We start from the raw sequence: 22,640 nt of genomic DNA, 5'->3' as shown, positions 1-22,640 counted from the left end.
GAATCATGAATTTTCCTTATGTGGTACTACTTTTAGTTGCCGGAAAATTCTCACAAAAGAAGCCTGCTTAAACCAAGTATATTACTATACAATAACTGAATACATGGAATCACAGTCCCGATATTTACCTGCACATGCATCAAAGTGATAACATAATGCCTGATGCCCGCGCAGAAATGGAGGCGAAAATGTAAACAAACTAAGCAGAAAAGTTACCTTCATTTACACGGCACTATGATTGAGTGTATTAAACACAGCTGTTTCGGAGCGGACAAAAATGCTACAAAAAAATATTCGATTTAACATCTCAGTTAAAACAGGATATCTCAAGAACAAAATAAGATTTTTATATTCTCTAAAAAGAATAATAATCTTAGATAAATTGTCCATATTATTAAAAGAAAATTTTTTTTGGACACCTGTCCGAAATTGGTAAATTTAGGCCAAAATGTCTAAAATGACTTAAAAATTATCATTTAGATAAATGTATTCCACAAAATCTTTGGAATAAAGTTAAAAAAACATGTTTTTTATGGTCCACAGCTTAGGTTAAATATCTAGAATGAAAATTACTTAATTTTATTACTGTCCGAAATTGTGGCGCCGTAGATTAGTGGTTATAGCTCTCGTACTCTGTGCGAGAGACCGGGGTTCGATTCCTCTTGACGGCGATTCAACATGGGCGAGTGAATGTTACCATAGCCCCGGGTTAACCCAAGCCATGTGAGGGAAATTGGGAAGATGGCACACTGGATGTTGCCGGGAGTTGTCTAGTAGAGCGCGGGCCCTAATTGGGTCTGCGTCGCTCAAAATGAGCATTAAATACTCTAGGACTCTCCATCTAAGCCATGGCCCCTCCTGGAAATAATAGACAGGGTATATACCTCGATATTTGTGAGGCTAGCGATGTAAAATATGCACATCATCTAATTGTCCAAAGGGTTATTTTTGGGCCAAATGTGTGAAATATGTGAAAAACAGCCTATGGAGCCTTAATGTATGCTTAAAGTTCGTTTATTAACTAAATAAAAAACATTTCTTTGGATTCTAAGACCATTAAAGATGATGTAGATAAAATATTAGTCTGTCCGAAATTGTCCAAAGGGTTATTTTTGGGCCAAATGTGAGAAATATGTGAAAAACGGCCTATAGAGCCTGAATGTATGCTGAAAATTTGTTTATTAACTGAATAAAAAACATTACTTTGGATTCTGAGGCCATTAAAGATAATGTAGATGAAATATTAAACTGTCTGAAATTGTCCAAATGGTCACTTTTGGTCCTAAGGTTTTTCGGGCCAAATATGTGACATCTATATATTAAATAAAACGTCATTCAGAGTCGACGGTTTCAACATTTTAGTTTATCATGCTAGAAGAAAATACCTCAAGTTGTGCATAAATATTTTATTTATTATATATATACAAAGCAATCATTTTGTGTTTCTTTATAAATTCTATAAAATAGCACCCAATCTTGTGATAAAGCCAAGATTAGCTAGCTAGGTAGCTAAAAACATCTTTGAATTCAACAATTTCATCTTGAGAAAGCCCACCAAAGTCTTAACTAAATATAAAAAAGAAGTATTAAGTTACTTAGCTACAAAATGCAAAACTGTAGGACCAAAAAATAGCTACTTTTTACAGAAAAATATAAAACAGGAGAAGCAAGATTAAAAAAGATAACAATTAGCCACGCTTAAAGTTTTACAGGCTGTAAAACAATTTCTTAAACTTAAAATCCCTGCAAAATAAAGTAGTTTACTGTTTTGTCCCTTACCTCATGCTCTGCCAAACTTTAGCTAGCTAAAAAATTGCAAAGACACCGTTGTCTCGCTTATTCCAACATTTTCAAAAAATTCCGGTTTCGAACCAGGATTCCCGGGTCGAGCAATCAAGTCCAAGGTAAACACCATGCCGCCGTAATTTTTTTGAGAAAAACCATACCTAACAACACATTAAATGGCATTGCTATGACTCTCTTAGAAGTTTAGATACTTATTTAATTAGACAGAAAAGGGATCACACCAACCAAATTCCTGTGCGCCACTTTCGGAACTTTTTCTTCTCTTTTTTAGCGCCTGAAGAAGACTTTAACTTGAAATTTAAGTAGTTTATAGTTTGTGAGACGAACGGTGCACGGTACTGGGCGATAGAACCTTGTTTCCAGGCCCCCCATACCAACTGTTAAGTCCATTGTTAGTAGCGCGGCGTTGCCACGAGGTTGGAAAGATGGTATATTTTCTCCAAAAATAATGTTTTTTTTTAATTTTGTGTGTTTTGTTCGACGAAATAACTCGAAATCCATAACACACATGTATAACATATTTATATATTTAAAAAGTAGAAAAGTAGATCGTTTTAATACTTTTTATTTCAGTAAAATTAAAACAATACAAAAAAAAAGTTTCAATAACTTAAAAAATGATACAAATACAAAATTTCAAAAAAAATTGTGGAAGCCATTTTAATTTTGTCCGCGGTTTGACCGTAGCGAAACAGCCGTGTAAATTAAACCTAAATTAGGAGGGTGCCAACTCGCTGAAAGCGTCATATATGTGCGGGTAGCCGTGAACGTGTTATTTTTAAGGTTTTTGTCTGTAACCGTCTGACAGCCCCCATGGTTTTTGTGGCGTTTCCGACGAATTGGGACCCTCGTGCTAAATTAGCAGATGTTACATTTTGCCCTTTCAAAGAAAAACCATTTACCAATGTATATATGTTGCTTTGGATGTTCAAAAAGAAGGTTAACAATTTTAGCAATTTTTTTTGATTCACATTGTTTTTAATTTTACAAGTAACACAAGATCATCATCATTTTCATCAAAGTTTTAAAAAAGTCAAGGAAATGTAAATAATACATACTTGCTCTAATATTAAACTGGTCACTTTTTCATAGTGGCATTTCTGTAGAGTGGTCCTTATGAAAATCATGTTGTGAAAAGCTCATTGTCTTCCAGAAAGTTTATTTCTTACAATTTTCCTAAAAACGTTTAAGATGTAGGTGAGATAGGACTGTAATTTAAAGCACAACCTATGGATTTCCCTTTGTATACAGTAATAAGTGATGTTGTATGGTATACCATCATCAAGAGATTTGCACAATAGTAAGGGTCCAAAATTGTTTTTTTATTATTATTATTGTTTTAGTAATATTACTGATATACAATCAGGTTCTGAAGCTGAATTTCTTCATAATTTGTCAATTGGTTTTTTAAAGTTTCTTATGGAAAATTTTTAAAATCACTGATAATGTGGTTTGGTTTGAACTTAAAAGACTTCTTCCCAATGTCTTCCTGTGACAATGGTATACTGAATCTTTAGCACGAGGGTTTGTATCTCTGCCATTGCAGGTGATTTGCTTCTGAATTGACCGTTATCTTCTGAATTGACCGTTATTTAAAACTTTACTGTATTTTTTTGCGTAATGATAAAGAGATTCTGGATTGGTTTTTATGGCTTTAATAGCTTTCTTTTCTACGTTTGACACAAAGTTTATTATTGAGCATAGAAAAAATTGAAAATTGACAATTTTTGACTACTTAAGTTTGGATGCTGCCTAAAAAAGGGTTTAAAAGGTCAGGGAAATAAAGATTTTGAAACCGCATATGCTGTAAAAAGTTTTGGTATTTTTTTGAGAGTTTAGCAGAGGTGCCAACTAGTGACACGAATACCACAGGCATTTCAGGCGAGCTTGGTGTTTAGAGAAAAAACACTTCGCCCCTAAAAGCATCAGCCATTTTGAAAATTAAAAAACATAATTTATTGTTGTAGTGAAGCAATAATAATTTATCTTATTATAACCCTCGTAACTTTAAAAAAAGTGCTTGCTTTTGTCAATTTCGAACCTGCTCGTTCCAGTTACAGGGGTGTTTACACACTTTAATGACGACATATTCCACAACACAAACATAAATAATTGTCATAAATTGATTATTAACCCTATTATCCTGCGCTTTTTTGGCCCATGTAACCCTGGAAGGTTAATAAATCACCCAGGCTATAAATCCCAAACTATTTACGCTTAAGTGTTGAAACTTTGTACAGTTGTAGAATGTTAAAAAAGTCTTTTCGGTTAAAAAAAATAATTTTATGTCAATACAGAGATCAGAAATAACAGAAATGGCGTTGCACACTTCAGATAATCTATTTCAAGTACTATTTATATATTTTTGTTTATTGATGCTACAACGTTGATCCTTGTGAAATATGTGCAGTGTAAAGCAAAACAAGACGTATGATATACGCAAACAACTCCGCGAATAAAGTGTACAAAAATCTGTCTATTAGATTGTGATTTTTGTTACGCAGTTAGAACGACATTTTTTGCAATTCACATAGGCAATAAAATTTTCTACACACTATGCAGATATTTTTCAAAATTAGTTTGTGAGATCTTTTTGAACGGAAAATTCCTCTAAATTTTAGTTTTTAATGGTTCAGTCTTGGGTAAACTGACTGTATAACGCCCAGAAATAGAACGGGGTGTAAGAGAGTCACTTGTGAGAAAAATAAAAAAAATAATATACGAGTAAATCTTAATTGTTCGAAAAAGGAAATAGCTTTAGTTAAAAAATATATTACCAGAACTGTCACAAACAGCAAACTTCGTTAAAATCTTGTGCACTTATGGCGCGGAGACAAATAACAAGAATGGAATTGGAAAATTTACGTTCTTTCGGAGTGTTTCCAAAATAATATTCTATGTTTTCGTGTCATCAGCTTAGCAAAAAGAATTCCGTTCTCGTCATTATTTACAATATAATTTGAATTTTGTTTAATAAAATGATATGGTGGAGCGTCTTCGTTTCTCTCTTACGTAATGTTGTGGGAATTTTATTTTTTGCAGACTACTTTCCAGGCATTTGGGGAGACCTTAATTCTGCCTACACTCACTTTCGTAAACTTTGGTGGAATTAATTAAATAATCCTTTTGAACACTTATCTTCTTAAAAATTTATAATAGCAAAGAAAAAAAAGTAAATATAGTTACTAAGGTGAGATTCGAACACACGAGTACTCCCGTTTCGGTGCTCAGAGAGGCAAAAATTTCCATTCTTGTGGGACACATTTGCATTTTAATACAAGCTCACGACCTTGTTAAAAGATTTAGCGTCAAAAAAAGAGTTTTTATAATGACGGTACTGCTATCAAAAATGAATTCGTATCTCTGCAAGAAAGTTTTCTATTTTAACAAAACAGATGCCATTAAACTCTAAACTTCATAAATATGTAGAATATTGCTTTTAAAGGATTCCCAGATAAGGAAAACAATATAATGACGTCATTGGGATTAAAATGGTGCCGTTCCGCAGGACTAATATTTTATAATATTTTATTCACTTTTGGTTTGTATTTTATCCCTAGTATAGAAACTCAAATGATTATTTTTTAGTTTCACCTTGGAAGCCTTTAAGGTTTCACACGGACCCCTCTTCGGAGATTATCCCTTTCAATCCTGTACCAACTCTTTTGGTTATCTTTTGGAAATACTCTTTTTTTTTAAGGTCAATATTAAAGTATATCCTCTCTCTCTCTCTTTTGAGAGACTTTTTAAGATCAAAATGACGCGGTGCAGCAAAGTGTCCACACTGACAATTTCTGCTGACAATTGTCAGTGTGGACACTTTTGATCAACTTATTTTTTTATGGATCGTTTTTCATAGAAGGACTTGTGCATCGGTTGTTACGGCATTCTACATTTTTCGATTTCCAATTCTATTTGTTTTCTTGTGCTTTTACAATTCAGCATGTTTCATTTTAGATTATCAGTCGACATGAGTGACGGATACGACGAGTATGATTATGACGACAAATTCCATGCAGAGTCATCTTCACGTAAAGGAAAGTCGAAAAAAGAGGCTCACCAAACGGCGAAATCAACCTCAAGTGCAGGAGGTAAACCTGGACAAGAACGTAAAGTTGCAGAAACGATTGCGAACGCTGAACAGAAACGTAAAGACGAACAAAAAGATAAATAAAGTATAAAGAAAATAAATATCTATTTATTCTATAATTTATATTTAATGGGTTTAGCTATTTCGTGTTACAACTTTAAGCATTAAAACTAACCGCCATTGTTTTTTAAAACCCCTGGCGTAACTTAACAATACAGGTAGGGGGAAACGCTTATTGAACGGTGCATGGGGCGCAAATCAAAGTTTCTTTTAACGCTCATAAAATTTATATTACCCTTCTCTGTTGATATTGAAATGTGTTCTCTTGACGACTCCACTCTACTCCATTTTAGAAAATTATTAAGAAGGGGTTTAATCATTCATTTACGATATATACACCATTCCTTTTTTTTAAGACAATTTCGATTTGCTATTGTAATTGTATTGTAAGAAATATCTTGTATGGTTGTATGGTATGTAGTTCCTATTTGATGTTTTTTGGTACACTTTTTAGATTTCGAAACAGAATGATCTTGTTTCAATAAATAAGACGCTACTGCACTTTATATTTAGCAAGTTTCTTCGTGTTTTTGGCGTGTTTTTTTTTATTTCCGCTGGTCGGGGCGGAATCCTTACCGCATTTGCCCAACATAGGCAAAAAGGGGAAATGGATAAAAGGGGAAATAAAAACAAAATATCTTTAGGGTGTTTTATTACATTTCTCTCTGCATTCCAAAAAATGTAAATTTCTAAAAAAAACAAAAAAACCCTCACACGCACTTTTATTTTCGCGCGTATTAAAATTTGCTGGTTTTTTTCGTGCTTATATTTATGGCCATAATGTTGTACTAATTTTCGCGCAATGCAACTGTTTTGGGCAAAAAGGCTAAAATCACGACTAACGAAAGTTACAGCAAGGTAGTGGCATTCCATACCGACAATAATTAAAAGGTGATTTTATATAAATTAGTGTCCCCACCCAAAAAAGTCTGCCATAATCTGGCCCGTAATATCATACAACACTGCAATATTACCCTTCATGTGAAACTTCTCTTTCACACAATGTGCAATTTTTCTGGGAAGAATTTCATTTTACTGTGCGTCGCAAGAACCTTTTGCAAACATGTGATTAAAATTGAAATTTCGTCAAAAGACGCGCCAACTAAAAGTTTTTTTCCGACACGAATAAGTTGCCAATAGCAACCGTCCCTTTAAACTGAAAATTGATAACCGCATACTTTACACCTGAGTTTTATCTCTAATATGTTTTTATATACAGAGAATAAACCTATATATTTACACAATATTCAAAATTTTTTCGCAAATTTATTTATAGAAAGATTACATCATTAACATCGTCATCAAGCCTTTGCTGAAAAGATCGACACAAAACTTTAGTTGCACTTGTTACGCGTCACTTTTTAATTTTTTTGCTACTCATTAATAATTTGCAAGCCACTTTCAAGTTGAACACCTTTTTGGATAGTTCAAGATATTTTGCAGAAAATACATCAAATTGCATTGCTTTCCTAATTACATAGTATGGTGCAGAAAGTATTTAAAATTGACGCAAAATAATTAAAAAGTGACGCATTACAGCGCGCTTTTATGTTTCCACACCTAAAATTAACCACAACTTTAAATAAAGATTGCAGGTCTAGTAAACGAACGACATTGCCGCGAATAAACGCTCGTTCGTAAATTTTTTCATCTATGTACGAGGCGCTGTTTATAACAAAATTAACGTTTTTACATCTCGTGATTTATCGTGAAGGAAGCGCATACAGGAAATGTATTGTCATATGCACAGATATTCACAAATTATAAATATTGTCAATACTACTTCTGCTCTACCTTAGTTAGGTTAGTTATCAGATCAAAAAGTCAAATGGAGTCGAACACTTTAAAAAAAGAATTTGCAGAAAAAAAAAACGTTACACGCAAAATGATGCTTATTAACAATACTACTCCTGACAGATTTTTGTAATTACAATCATAAAAGTTATACTTTATTTTCGGAAAGAAATAATATTGATTTATGCAATCTATAATGTGAATAGATTTCCGTAAACAATCAGAAGAAATCAATTGTTTTGGTTGCTTGATAATTGAACACAATAATAGGTTGAGTTGCCAGGAGTTGAACAACACAAAAAACAACGACGAAAGGATTTACTTAGATTTTCTTTCATCACAATGAAAGATCTCAGAAGCTCCTTGTGGTGAAGTTAGACAGCATAACAACCCTTACAAAGCTGTTTAAAAACCAAACATTCATCGTAGTGTGTACAACAAAACCTTAATCTAGCTGATATTTATTTTTTCTTGATCGATACCAATGTAGAATAATTCCTCCAGGGACGAATAGAAACGAGCCAACGAATACAAATATACCGACAACCAACGCCCATGTTGGGTATGCTACTTTCGACCCTTTCGCCTGTAACAAAAGCAAAGAAAAAATATAATGCACGAGCCATGAGAGCAACTAACAATGCTTCACTATGATTTTTATCAGCTTCGTCCCGAGGAACCCTTCTCCCCAATAAAAAATCCTGGTGACAAGGTCGTCATTGTAAATTACGCCCTCCCTCCCCTGGTTGTCTGCTACGACACTGAATTAAACGACTCACTTCTGCCGTGTTCCACGCTAGATACTGTGGACTTTCAGTAAACATGTTGTACAAGGACAAAACAAGCATGATTATTATTGCTCCGGGAGAGATAAACTTCCAAAATATATTAAAAATCATCGGTGGTTGTCGACCGGTCATATATTCAATATCGTTACCAAATCTAAAATTAAAAGAGAGAATATCATCAGAATCCTTATGAGCTTGGTTGTTAGCTAATTTAGCTCAAGATTAAATTCGCATCTAGGCATCAAAATTTCCATTCTGTATATTCGCAATTCAACATAATGCATACAGAATTTTCGCAGTCCAGTTTGCTAATTTACGTTTCTATTTTCAATAAGTAACATTTCTTGGCACAATATGCAATGTACATTGGCTGTTGTTTTATATGTCAACACTGTTATTTAGAATTATACTTTTGCTAGATAAATCCAGTTTTAAATCTCTTTTGGATTGAGGAAAAAAGGATAGAGTGAATGTATTATTATAGTGAATGTATTATCTTATGCAAAACACTGTGTTGTTTTTTCAGAAAAGATACCAAATGCACTGGTAACAAAGTTACATAAAAATTGAGCAAACAAATTTAAACTCACCTTTCCAGTCCATAAACCCAGGAGATAAATATCAATTCACAGAGTGCGACAGCTAAAATTGGTATGTCGACACTAAACTTGTTAAAAAGCTGGACCAGATATTCGCCGGAAAATTGAGTAAAACCAAGACCAACCAAAAAGCCAGGTACAGCAACGACAACTACAAAATATCATCACAATAATAAACTGTTGGAATGACTTCAATTACAGACCTATCTATTTATGTTTTCTTTCACTTTCAAATACTGACATGCATCTTACCAAATTGGTCACTCTAAGATAATGTGCCATTGGTCAGCCTAGCGTCACATGACCAAGCTTATAATGGCCAGAGAAAGTTAGAAAGCTTTTAAATTGAAGCTAAATAGCTTCTTCCTAGATTTCTCTTTGTCATACTTGAAGTTACAAAAGTTCAACATATCTTATCACTAAAATATTCTATAATATTGGAACAATACCTATAACGAGTTCTTTTCGAAATCTTTGAAAAAATGGTGTATCTCTTAAAGATGTCACCAGCCCCTCTAAGGATCCAAACATGCTTCCCAGACCGAGCGTGATCAACATCAAGAAAAAAAGAATGGCAAAAAAAGTTGGAACCGGGAGATGGTTTATCGCTTCTGTGAACGCTATAAAAGCCAGTCCGGAACCTCCACTGCCCTAAACACGAGAAAAGGACGTATTTAGAAGGACCCGTGCTGTTCCATGCAACATTATGGCGGGAAAACAAACAAGGCAAGAAAGGTGGGAAAAAACATAAAGTTTATAAATCAACTTGCTTGCGCTAAAAAGTGTTCCACTGTACAATTGTCAATCATTTCTCCTTTTTTTAAACCCATTTCTTTCACACAAAACTGACTCTTTTTGTTAGCTCTGAAAAAAAAAAGATTTCTGTAGTAGTAACTTGCAACAGACATCATTCTCTTACAAGCATAACTTTATGAAAATTTCTGCTAATGGAACATTTCCTGGACGAATACCTTCTCCAACAAATGTGGTTTAATTATTTTATGAGGGAAAATATCCTTAAAAGTTATTTATCCTTTATACGCAAGGGAATTGTTTCCCAGTAAGGAGATAATCCCATAAGTCCAAATGAAAGACATTAATGTGAGTTCTATAAGTCATTTTCAAGTAGATAAAGTTTGGGGATTTTTTGAACAATTCTATCCCGAAAATCACAATTTATTTGAAAGACTTAATAACGCAAAAAAGATTTTGCAATTTAGCAAGCTACTATTGGAATGTGACAGGATACCTCACTTGGTAAAACAATGACAGACAGCATCGAATAAAGAGACTGTGAGACTATTAGCCAAAAGAGAGTGTGATGTTTCCTCGATAAGGTAGCTACTTTATAACTAATTATACACGTCCGTATTTGCTCGTCCACGCATGTAAACGTCGCAAAGTTAACGTCATTCGGAATCTCAACAAAACTGTCAGATGTGAACATGCTAGGTAGTACAAAAACATTAAAACACTAACACCTAACCGCACCTGTATCCAAGAATTGAAAATATAGCTAAACCAGCGAATATAGACGTTCCACAGTTTGTAAAACTGATAATTAACGCGTCTTTTAAGGTATTGTTCTTTTCATCGTTGTAGCTAGCATATGCGATTAATCCACCGAAAGCCAAACTTAAGGAGAAAAATATTTGGGCGGCAGCTTCCATCCAAACCTTTGGCTCCAATAATTTTTCCCACTACAGTGAAGAAAGTAGTGAAAGTATTTGATAATAAATAAACAAACAAAACAACAAGAACGACGAAAATAATAATAACAACAACAACAACAACAACAACAACAACAACATCATTAAACACGACGACGACGACGACAATAGCAAAACAACAACAACAACAACAATAAAAACTAAATAGCAATACCTTAGGCACAAAGAAAAATTTCAACCCATCATCATAACCTTCCAATAAAAAACCTTGCACAATAAAAACAAGTAAAACCACATATGGAAACGTTGCTGTAAAGTAGACAACCTGGAAAAAAAGAAAGAAAACATTGAAGGTGAAGAAAGGTGAACCTAATTGAAATCAAACCAAATTGACATTGCTTTTGCGAAAAAACAGTATTTTACTTTGCGACAAAGTTTTACATTGAAATTTTATACCTGTTTGAAAGACTCTTTCACAAAGTAGTGAACTTTTTAACAAAATTCACTTTGAGTTAAATACGTTATCGCGCATGCTCATACCTTTCCTGTCGTTTGTATTCCCTTCCACATGCATAACGCTACTAGAGTCCAGGCTGTTAGCAAGCATAAACTTAACTTCCACGCAAATCCAGAATGGTCGCTGATATCGTCACTAATCTGTAGTGCTTCATAATACCAATAATATTGTGTGGAGCCGATTTCTTGACATTTCAGATGTTCTGCTAATGTTGATGTGGTGTTTCTTTAAAATAAAATGTAAAAAAAGAAGTTACAATTGAAAATGTGTTGCCTTGTTATAAAAGCCGAGAAGAATCAATCTAATTTGACTTCATAAGCATCAATAATCACATTCAAAACCAGGAATTAAAAGAATGGTGGTTAGCAAGGAGAAAAACGTCCTTTTTTATAAGAAAGATAAAAATAGACCAGACTAAAATTGTATCTCGATGATTAGCGTACGGATAATTCTCAAGATATTCTGAATTTTTAAGTAAATCCTAGCCTAACATTCTCATAAGGCATATTATTACAAAAACGAAGTGTTACATTTAGTCGCCGTCATACAGATTTCGTCTGGTTGCACAAATTGTTACAGAATTAGTGTACTTTTACCAAAAATGTCTGGAAACACTAATTCCAGCCACAAAATCCCTTACCAAATTTTGAATCGTTTTCCTAGAGTCAAATATTTTCTGTTATATTGAATTACAACGTTAAGAAGAGATTCGATCTTGAAACAATACCTCTACTAGCTACTTCCACGACGTGTCTTCCACGTGAATGACAAGAAGTTTTCTTAAAGACCCTGACTGTGAATCTTGATTTCAAAATTTGATTTTTGAAACGTGATTTCAAAACGCGATCTCAAAATCTGATATTCACTTGATAGTGAAATAAATTTAAAAAGTAGATTTCATATTTTAAAACATAGTTTCTTCTACGATAAAAAATGATTTCTAAAACAAATCTCAATTCTTAAAATAAATCTTCCTTGTTTCTCGGCTTCCGTACACCTTATCAACAAACTCATTTCTGTCTTTTTAGCTGGATTAGATAAATAGGTCAAAATTGATTAGAAACACCGTTACAAGGTAAAAATAAATATCCAAACAGATTGAAGATTGTCAGACTTACTCTGGGCATTCGTGATACGGCAGCGGACTTGCAAATGAGATGAATAGATAATACAGACACCATGCAATAACAACATTGTAGAAACAACTTGATAAAAATGAAGCTATGCACATTCCATAACCAACTCCAAAAGCCCATGGCGATACTTTTTTCCATATGGGTATAGGACCAAGTCTTAAACGTTGACCAAGACTTAGTTCCAAATAAAACAGCGGTATGCCTTCAATGAGCAACATTATAAAGTATGGAATCAAAAATGCTCCTAAAGTTCAAGAGGTAAATCATCACAAGCTAGAAGGTTCTATTGTGCTTATCTTCTCAATTTATTTCTGTCAGTCGTGGTTACACAAACATAAATTTCACCTTACGTTTCGAGTAACTGTCGTTTTAAAGATGTTTTAGTAATACATCATTCATTTTGGAAACACTTTCAGTGTCTTTACAGTACACTGAAGAGGATTGCAATATTGCGAACCTCACAGTGTGTATGCAACAACAACAACAACAAAACAACAAAACAACAAGAGCATCAACAACAACAACAACGACAACAACAACAACAGTAACAACAATAAAAATAACAAAAACAACACAGCAATTCCATACCTCCTCCATTTGACTGTGCTAACCATGGAAATCTCCAAACATTACCTAACCCAACAGCATATCCAATACATGCCAACATAAATTCTGCTTTATTTCCCCATTGCACACGTTCTGGCTCTTTGGCTTCCGTCAAGTTTATAGTGCTTGCAAAATTGTCAATTTCAACGTTATCTTGTCCTTTGTCAAACTTTACTGGTTCCATGTTTTCAAGTTATTTATTTGTTAGTTTAATGTTATGTTTTCTTGTATTTAATCCTGAAACGATAAATCAAAATGAAATGTGTTATTGGAAACTGCATTTAGTGTGTTCAAATAAATAAAATTGTACTCAGATTGGAAGTACTGGTTAGCAGCTTTTACGTCACTCTTCTTAATCATTGAGAAGTGTAAGAGTCAAGACCTTGCTTCAAAATTGACGTTAAATTTTTTCTTTAATCGTCTTCCTTAAATTACCCAGAAGGTAGAAGTATAAAGAACATGAAAATTTTTCAAAAAGGTTTATCTTGTCACACCTCTGTTTCAGACATGGTAAAGTGATAAGTTGGGATGACAAAAAAGTCTCCAAAAACAAATCAAGTCTTCTCTAAAATTGCAAAGCATGATTCGTTCACGTGACATTAATTTACCCATGTATACAATCAGTCAATTATAATTTTCGACTTTATTTAGAATTTAGAATACGGATGTTATTTCTTGAATTAATTTTAAAAGCAGGTTTCAACTGACATTTCAAGGATTTGGGGATATAATGAAATCGAATTTTACACATGAAAGAAATTTACAAATAAATTGTCATTACGCCTTATCTGGCACAAAAGATCCATGAAATCTTTTACTGTAATATTAAGGCTGGCAAATCTTATAAATCTTAAAATGTTAGCACAAGAAGAATTCAAAGAAATACTCGCACTCCAAAATTTAGCACTACTTCAGCCAGTCTTAAAAAAACGTCATAACGTGTTGCAGTCACACTGGCCCTGAAACCATTAAAAACCACTTTGTATTACGCCAATACTTACGCAATCTGAAGCACAAGGTATCGAGTATCAAGTGACCAGTGTCAAAATTTTTAACTTGTGATGATCACGTTTTCTTGCTGAAACAGCTTAGAGAGATAGTATTATTATTGAAAGTTTGCAAGACAAGATAATGTGCAATATATTTAATGTTAGTTTTTTGTTTGACAGTATCATATTTTACGACTTAATTTGTTATGTTTTGATTATCCTTGTTTGTATAAAGTCTACTAATTCTATCGTGTCAAATCATTTTTCCAATTTGCAATGTGCACTCATCTATCTATAAACGTGTTTGCATAATAATACAAAAAACGTTCTTAGCATATCCTATATTGACTTATCTAAACTCGATTATTGTTGATTTATGGTAAAGCTTTCCTTTCCAGCGAAAAGTCATGGATCCAATCTGCGACTATGTCTATAAAATTGCGAAAAATCTTTATTACTTAGCGTTAACGTCAAAATAACTTCAATAATTTTTGGAAGTTTTATTTGCAGTAAGACCTCTCATGCAGAATACTCATTGATAACGGTACAACAAGGAAGTAAAGCAGCCTGGGTAAAATAAAGTAATTAAAAATGAATTTTTAAACATTCTTTTTGTATGTGTGTTAAAAAAATAGGACGGCTGGTTATTCTTGCGTTTTTTTTTGTTTTTTTTTGTAAATGGTGTGTCGCCTACAAGATTATGATAATAAAACTTGGAGTTTGTGTAAAAGTTTAAATAAAAGTTAAAATTGGAGTAACAAGCTTCATGTCGGTTAGGTTAAAAAATCTTACATAGAATGAACATCGTTACTACATTTTTACTAAATTCAAAATTTAATTTGATTTTTGAACCAACATCTGCTGCTTGTCACTATACAATTATTAACAGATTCAAATTTAGTTTCATGATATCACTAAAATGTAAAAATTTCGTAGGTTTACATCTAACATTAGAAAGAAAAACACTTATTACTAATTTTACCTTTTAAAATACACATTTTCCTACCAACATCAAAATTGCTTAAATCCAATAAAGCTTCAGAACCAACAAAGCCTACAACAGGACATTTAACTTTTATCTGAAATCTCACTACTGTGTTATTGCATTTAAAGTAAAGGCATGTGGATATTACTAACTTAATAACGCATTCCAAGCTCGTTGCCAAAGGTATTGAATTTTGAACCAAACCGTCTAGCAATAAAGTTGACTCTATTTAAGTTTTAAAGACTTTTCTCTTTTAAGTGATTACAATACACTACATTTTTTCTTTCTTCGTCATCAGGAATTGCTAAAAAACATTGCAAACAACATTGAGGAAAAGTGTCCATTCTGGCAGTCGTTGTCCATTCTTTTAAAATTGCACCAAAGTTGTCTTAAATTTTTCAACAACAACAACAACAACAAAACGTTGACAGGAAACTGTAAGTGATGTTGGTGACATTTCAATATTTGTCAAGTATTTATGTTTTGAATTTTTTTTTAGATATATATAGTATGTATTGGAAATGACATTGCAAGAATGCATCTTTTTGCTTTCTGACTTACTTGTTTACGAAATGGAAACATTCTTTATTTACAAAAGCTGCCATATTTTTATTCAAAAATCATTTCGCGCGTAAAAAAGAAAACAAGATTGGTTTAGATGGGAGGTGTCAGTTCTTTTCAGCATTTTTTCCGTGTTTTGTCACTTTCATTCTGCATTTTAAAAACACTTCCCTCACTCTGTTTGCAGAATTGGTTTAACAACATTTAATGTCACTTCAGAGTCTTTCTATTTTTTTCAGCATTTTCCGTGTTTTATCACTTTTATTCTGCATTTTTAAAATACTTCCCTCACCCTGTTGGCAGAATTGGTTTCACAGCATTTAATGTCACTTCAGTGCCTTTCTATTATTTTCAACATTTTCCGTGTGTTGGTCACGTTTATTCTGCATTTTTCAAATACCTCCCTTCCCATTATTGTTTTTGTTGCCGTTTCATTTCGATATCTCGGGTTTTTTTTAGTGAAGACAATGTGTCAATTTGTTTTTAAAGAAGATTAGGGATGACAATATACTTCCTTTATATCAACATGAACTTGAAATTGCGGAGTTTAAATTGCGATAACGAATTCAACACTTTCACTTTGGATTTGTTTGTGTAGTATTTGAAAAAAAAACATTTATTTACTTCGCAGACAAGAAATTTATAAATACTCGTCACGAAAAACAATATATTTTTTTCTTATCATACACATAATGGGTCTAAAAATTAAGTATATTATATGTAAGCATACAATGACCCTGAGAAATAAGTAAGCATACTCTTTTAGGCTTGTTAAACTACCTTGTAAGCATTATTTTTCTCAGCAACGCCATGACAGAAGAACTGCATTTTTTAATCTTTTCAGAACATTCTTTAAAACGACTCATTAAATAACTTATCAATTGGCAATTTTAGTATCATATGTAAAATTTTTTCAAGTTCAGTATAACACAAGTTTATACCAAAGCTCATATTTTCACAATGCTCTGCAAAATACAGGCTGACACAAATTTTACCTTTCGCTTCAAAAAGGCATTCTTAAGACTATGCTTACTATAGATTGTCCACAACCTATGAATGTCGGGGGAAACCCAGAAGGGGAAATCCTAAAACATCCGAACAAACGGTGAAAAGAATTAAATAATGCAGAAGAGAATCCATAATATTGTGAAGCGAAAACTCAGAAATGGTGAAATAATATCAAGAGAAATGACACCTCAGGTCCATTCCTGAAAATCCTCTTGAAATTTTGCAGACAATTCAGCTAAATGAGAAACGGATATGCAACGACAAGTGGAGTGGAAACACTTATGTCATGAGTTATTTCCATCTATGGATGTCTTGGCAATGTTTACAGTTACAACATGATTTATAAAACTTTACAGTTACATGCGCGTACATTAGTGTAGGTAAAAGGTAGGAACATATGGGTTAGAATGACATTTTCGAAACCCATGCAGATTTTTAGGAGGCACCAGGACCAAAAGTCATTAAATTTAATTTTCTATTCGCTCTCTTTTTTTTGAAAACAAATCCACCGATTCATAGCAAATATTTCGTTTCTAAATGGATTTATTAAACTTCTCTGGTCTGTTGTTTATATTTTCGACCTACAGGATGCATGCGCATGTTCATTGTTCTCAAGAAACATTACATCTAATGAACCCTGACAAAGTAAGGACCAGCAACCCACAGACCAATATAACGATACCGTCTTCCGCCTATTTTTATCTACGCTTTCGGCAATACAAATTCAAAATTATGTTTCAATGAAATACAAAACCTTACAAGATTACAGCAAAACGGCAAAGCATGACTCCCTCCCTACCTACTCTCTCCCTTGCAAGCAACTCTTTAACAACACAAGAGTATAAAACCAACATCGTGCGAATAAAATTGGTTAAATAGTACAAAAAGAATTGTCTTTGTTGACAAGCGGGAGAGCTTATTAAGCGAGACTAATTAGCATTTAAAATTTCTTTTGGGGGGAGGAGAGCACTACAATAATAATGCAGCTTCTTTATAATTCCACTTTATAGCACTTCATGAAACAAATACACCGCGCAGCTATTTTTTCCATACATAATCTTGTGGTTTAACAAAGTAAACATTTTATTGAAATATTCTACTAACTATCCGCCCTCATACTTATTATAAACCCTTCCTTATGCAACCAAACATTGTTTTGGAGCTTCATTGAGCAATATATCTGAGTGGGGGTGACAAAATCGTGTTTTTTTATGTCATAATGTAGCTACGTGTATTGAATGAAAGATGTGTTTTCAATCCACTAATTATTCGCTCTGTTAGGATCGGCTGGAAGTTGATAAGCTAGGAAAATTAAACTATCTAAACATTCTGTCTGTTTTATACTCTGTAGTAAACATTTCATCGCTTATGTTTTCATTTGTGATAAGACGCCATTTACGAGGCTGATGTTTTACAAAAACCAAAGCAATTTGTAAACAAAACAAGCCTTAAGTGATAAATTAGTAAGTAAGTAAGTAATGGGAAGTTTTATCGTCCTTTGGGATTCCATCCTAGTAGTTGGCTCTTCCTCCCTCCAACTGTAACTATGTCACATTACCGCTATAGATACCTATAGTATTGCTCTAACTTCCTTTCCTGCCACACAAGCCGAATACGCAAGAAAAAGACGAACACAGAAACTAAAAGAGTTCGCCAGGTCTTTCCTTGTTCTAAAAGTCAATGTGATACGACGACAAATGTGATAAAGATTAAAGGTTGACATGAAATAGCACACCAGTCTGATTGAGGAAAATCTGATTGCTTTAAGTGATATTCAACAAGCAGCAAGTAATTGATAGATGAGTTTGAAAAGAAAAAAAAGTTAGAAAAGGTTAAGCCTCAGTCAAAACTTTGTGTAGCTTACAAGAATTTTAATATGTTTTTGTTTCTACGCTGTATTTGCCACCACGTTGTACGTCTGTAGTCTAACTGGATGTGAGGTTAAATGTGCTTATTTTTTAAAGAAAATTAAGGCTGGAATTGTTTTAAAGTGGTGATAAAAACGATTTTAAAAGTCTCTCCTTTTTTAACCTAGATCCAGCAAAAGAAATTTCCAAGCTTAAAAATCCGGTTAGGCTTACCATACTGTTAAATTGCTTTCAGTTCCCGCCAAAATTTCCGCCTGGATGTTCTTTTAAATTAACAATAAAAAGAATTGCACGAAGATTCGTCTGATGTTGTGTGTCGCATTTGCAAACATTGACGTCATTCACAGTCAGAGTGACAAGAAAATAAAAAAATTAAAAAATACTGTAATCAAGAGCGCGCGTGATTTTCTTAAGATGGTAAGCAGATATTTTCATGGATTTATTTAAGTCTTCTCATAACAATTAAATGATAATGCTCGCCTTCTGTCTGTAACCCAATTTAAACACAGGATTTATAATAGAAAACACTCATATAATCGCAACTATAATCATAGTAATAACCCCCGTCCAAGTAAATTTCATTACTTTGTGCTAACAGGTGAGGAATATGTACGACGAGCGATCCCCCAGTGAAATTTTTGGTCGGTTAACGACTAGTTTATTGAAATTACCAATATGTGCGTGCCGTGCTGCACCAAAAATAATGTGATGATCAATGTGTGTTTATGTGGTTAAATAATACACAAACATTAATTTTATGTTTGTTAAATTTGTTCACACAGGAAAAAGAGAATCCGTTTAGAGGCATAACACTTTTCTTTAGAAATAATCCTTCCTTCAAATTACCAAAGATAATTACCGTGACAATACTCTACAGCCAGAAAAACACCTTTAAAACCGTTCCTGCAACGGGTTTAGAAAGTTCAAAAAAAGCTGGAGAATCAACTGCGCTGACGTCAGCATAAGCTAATATTGTGTAGAGTTTTGTATCTAACAAAATAATCTAGATCCTATGGGGCTTGAACAATGAAATTTTGTCAAGTTTGAAGGTCATGTGTCGGATATAGGTACGATTTTCAATGTTTGTCCCATTTTTCAGTAATTTTTTCAACATGCTTCTCGTTATAAAGCTTTCTTGAAACCTTAAGCGAAAGTACGAAGTAGAACACAATTCCAAGCTAATAACATTCAACAGACATTAAGGTAAAATTGATTATCAGAAACAAATAATCCTTTAGAAAATCAATTTTACATACTTACGTATCCTTAAGACGCACGCGACAACATATTCTACTTCAAAATATGATCCAATTTCGCAGTTCAGGCCACACACACTTCTTGACACTTTCCATTACCATTAAGAATGGCATTTCACAATCTTAGGAAAGGTTTCACGATCTTTTTTGTTTACAATATTTTGTTTTAGACTTAGCAGGATTACTCACAGTTTAATGAGGATAAATTTAAAACTAACATCTTTTGCATTTTTATTCAATAAGTTTAAGTAGCTCTTTGACCACAAGTCTGTGTTTCATTGATGCATTTCGATAAAATATTTGAAACAGTTGAAAGAAAATAGATTCAACGTTTGTTTGTTTATTTTTCAAACTTTCGCACAAACAATAGTAAAATGAGACGAACTAATTTTAATTTTTCTTTATGAGTCTATTTCATTTTTCCCTTTTTTAATAGATGTTTTTGCTCAGCGCGTTTTATATATATATATCGAATGGATACTATTGTTTTCTAAGCATAACTCGATCACCCCTGCCCAACATGAAAAACACATGGGTTGTATAAGCTTAGAACATATATTCCGTAACTCTAATCCATCATATTTTACTTCTTTAGAAAGAAACATACTACGTATTCCATCAACAAAAAAATTTAATTCCACTGCTCTTCTCTTCTTGCTTCAAACTCGACTTTTTCATCGTTGTGAAAGTGTAAACAAGTCATTTAAATAACAAACATTTGTGAGGTTTATTTGCTTCATATTGACTCTAAATTATCTGTTAATTATGTTCTTCATTTTTGTGCTGATAACAAGTTATTTTTAAAACTATAGTTTTAAAGTGACAACGGCCGTGTTTCCACTTCTTTTTTGAGTCTAAGCAGTCAACCTGCTCAGTACATTTACTCAAGAAGGGCGACAGACTTTTCCAGGTCTATTAAACCCTGCGAAAAAAAAAAGTTCAGCCTGAGAAAAGAACCTTCACAAATTTCATCTGAAAATAAAATGATTTTAGGGGTCCTAAATCATGCAATGAATTCACAAAATTTGTCAATTTTAATTTTCGCAAAAAAAGTTTTAGCCACCATAAAATAGGCTACAGGTCGAATTTATTTTGCAAAACCCTTATAATTTAACTTAAAGGGCACCAAATTAATCATCGATCATATATTCAGTGGCCTTAATTTTCGTCACTCTCTCTAAATTTCGACACGGCAAACAGAACCTGGAGTGATAAGGTACCAAATGTTGCAAACCCTGCATCTTCAAGTACGTGCATCAAAGAATGCGAACAAAATTGACTCACTTCTGTAAATATCGAAACTGTCTGCGTGGAGTTCTATTTCAGTTTCATGTCGCATCATGAACTTGAAAGTAAAAGTCAACAACATGACGTAAGCTCACGCAGCATGACTTACGCATTTAAAACCACTTAGTTTCCAGTACCTAATTATTTTTTATCTTAATGGAATTTGTTTCCAGAAATTTTTATTCATTGACTACATGTGATAAAGATTAGCTTATAAAAAGAAATTATAAAGCAATTTACTTTGTCACTATTAAGCCCAGCCACTATGATCCTCACTTATTTTCCCAAAACTGCTAAGAGTTTGAATGTAAATATTGGCAACGGTTAGCTTAGTTTATTCTTATTCCAATAAAATTAAAAAAAAACTTTAGCTAAATGACATTACTCTTGGTATGTAGTCATAGATGAAAAGTGGTAGTTGAAATTTATAAGCTGTAAATGACAATCTCTGACATTAGCTTTCGTTGAAGATAACACTTTTACTCACTCATACTTAAAATTTCAAAAAGTCGGTCTATATTTTTTCAGATTCTGGTCTGCAAAGTGTACATCAACATTTTATACATTTTTACAAATACCCGAATTATAGGGAAAAAATCTGTATATTAATAACACATTTGATTCAAATCTGTTCGAAGCTGTTCTGTATCTTCTTAATTTTTCTGTTCTGCAAATTATACCACATGTCTTTTTACACCGAATATAAACACAGCATTTTGTACATTCGGAAAATATTCAAGCTTCATATAAAAAATTGAAAAAAACTATGTATATACTCTCCATATGAAAAAATAATTTTCATATGGTTCACCCCCTTAACTAATTTCCTACCCCGTGATTATGACTTATCTTTTCACAAAAATTTTTGTCCCTTTAAAGGTTTCATGCAAATAGCAGGTGCCTAAGTGAATGGCGTTAAAAAAGCTATTTAAAAAGTCCATGTTTAAAACATGCGGATGATGATGTTGTTCACCTTGACATTAGTTACACGCTTACTATTTTAGATATATCTAATCGATGTCCAAACATTCAACTTAATGCTGCCCCATTATTATCCCTATCGCTGTTCAAAAAGGTAAACTCTTGGGCGGCATTCTTTTATTTTTGTGCAACCCAAGATGACGTTAAATTGTTCAAGATGACGTCAAATTGTTTAAGATGACGTCAAATTGCTTCGTATTTTCAACCAACCAACAGAGCAGTATTAATTAACAGCGCACATACAAAAAAAAACAAAAAAAACACATAATCACACAACCACAGCAAATGAGAACAGCAAGACGGATCGCAACAGGACTCATTCTTGGTTATCTATTGGTTACATCTGCGCCAAAGGTATGCATAGTGACAAACAGTGTTTAATTGCTGAAAGTGTAGAAACTTTTGCAAATTCCGACCAAATTCGCGAAATATTCCGCTTAGCGTGAGGATAAAGAAACCCGACAAATAATGATCTATTTTAATTTTATGCTCTGTTAATAGATAGGTTTAGAAGTTCAAACTTCGAATTTTTTAAGCTTACAACTTTTGGGACTTGCCAAAAAAGCTAGAGCACGCGAATTTTCTCAAGAGTATTTGCGAAAATTTATGTTGCCCAAACGGCATTGAAACGGCTCGTTT

The 22,640-nt window shown here is 33.1% G+C and overlaps 1 protein-coding gene across 1 annotated transcript; it reads right to left on the bottom strand.

The window, feature by feature from the left end:
• Window positions 1-7,134: 7,134 nt before the first annotated feature.
• Window positions 7,135-19,883, bottom strand: LOC130613806 (sodium-dependent neutral amino acid transporter B(0)AT2-like). The gene is made up of 11 exons (XM_057435148.1): window positions 19,738-19,883; window positions 13,049-13,303; window positions 12,443-12,704; window positions 11,348-11,549; window positions 11,022-11,132; window positions 10,629-10,837; window positions 9,908-10,001; window positions 9,587-9,788; window positions 9,129-9,288; window positions 8,530-8,692; window positions 7,135-8,336 (listed from the first exon to the last, which is right to left on the bottom strand). Exons 2-11 carry the CDS (start codon window positions 13,248-13,250, stop codon window positions 8,196-8,198), a joined length of 1,746 nt encoding a protein of 581 aa, XP_057291131.1. The 5' UTR covers window positions 13,251-13,303; window positions 19,738-19,883; the 3' UTR covers window positions 7,135-8,195.
• Between the last annotated feature and the right edge of the window lie 2,757 nt (window positions 19,884-22,640).

Source organism: Hydractinia symbiolongicarpus, chromosome 11, assembly GCF_029227915.1.
Source record: "Hydractinia symbiolongicarpus strain clone_291-10 chromosome 11, HSymV2.1, whole genome shotgun sequence".
Taxonomy (NCBI): Eukaryota; Metazoa; Cnidaria; class Hydrozoa; order Anthoathecata; family Hydractiniidae; genus Hydractinia; species Hydractinia symbiolongicarpus.
The sequence above is the reverse complement of the archived record's forward strand: the minus strand, read 5'-3'. Positions and strand labels throughout refer to the sequence as shown.

Excerpts from the sequence above, each read along its gene's own strand:
- LOC130613806 (XM_057435148.1), bottom strand. The coding sequence starts at position 13,250 with ATGGAACCAGTAAAGTTTGACAAAGGACAAGATAACGTTGAAATTGAC. Across the intron at positions 12,705-13,048 it reads AGCACAGTCAAATGGAGGAG|GAGCATTTTTGATTCCATAC; the intron begins GTATGGAATTGC and ends CTTGAACTTTAG. Across the intron at positions 8,693-9,128 it reads TGGGTTTATGGACTGGAAAG|ATTTGGTAACGATATTGAAT; the intron begins GTGAGTTTAAAT and ends TTTTAATTTTAG.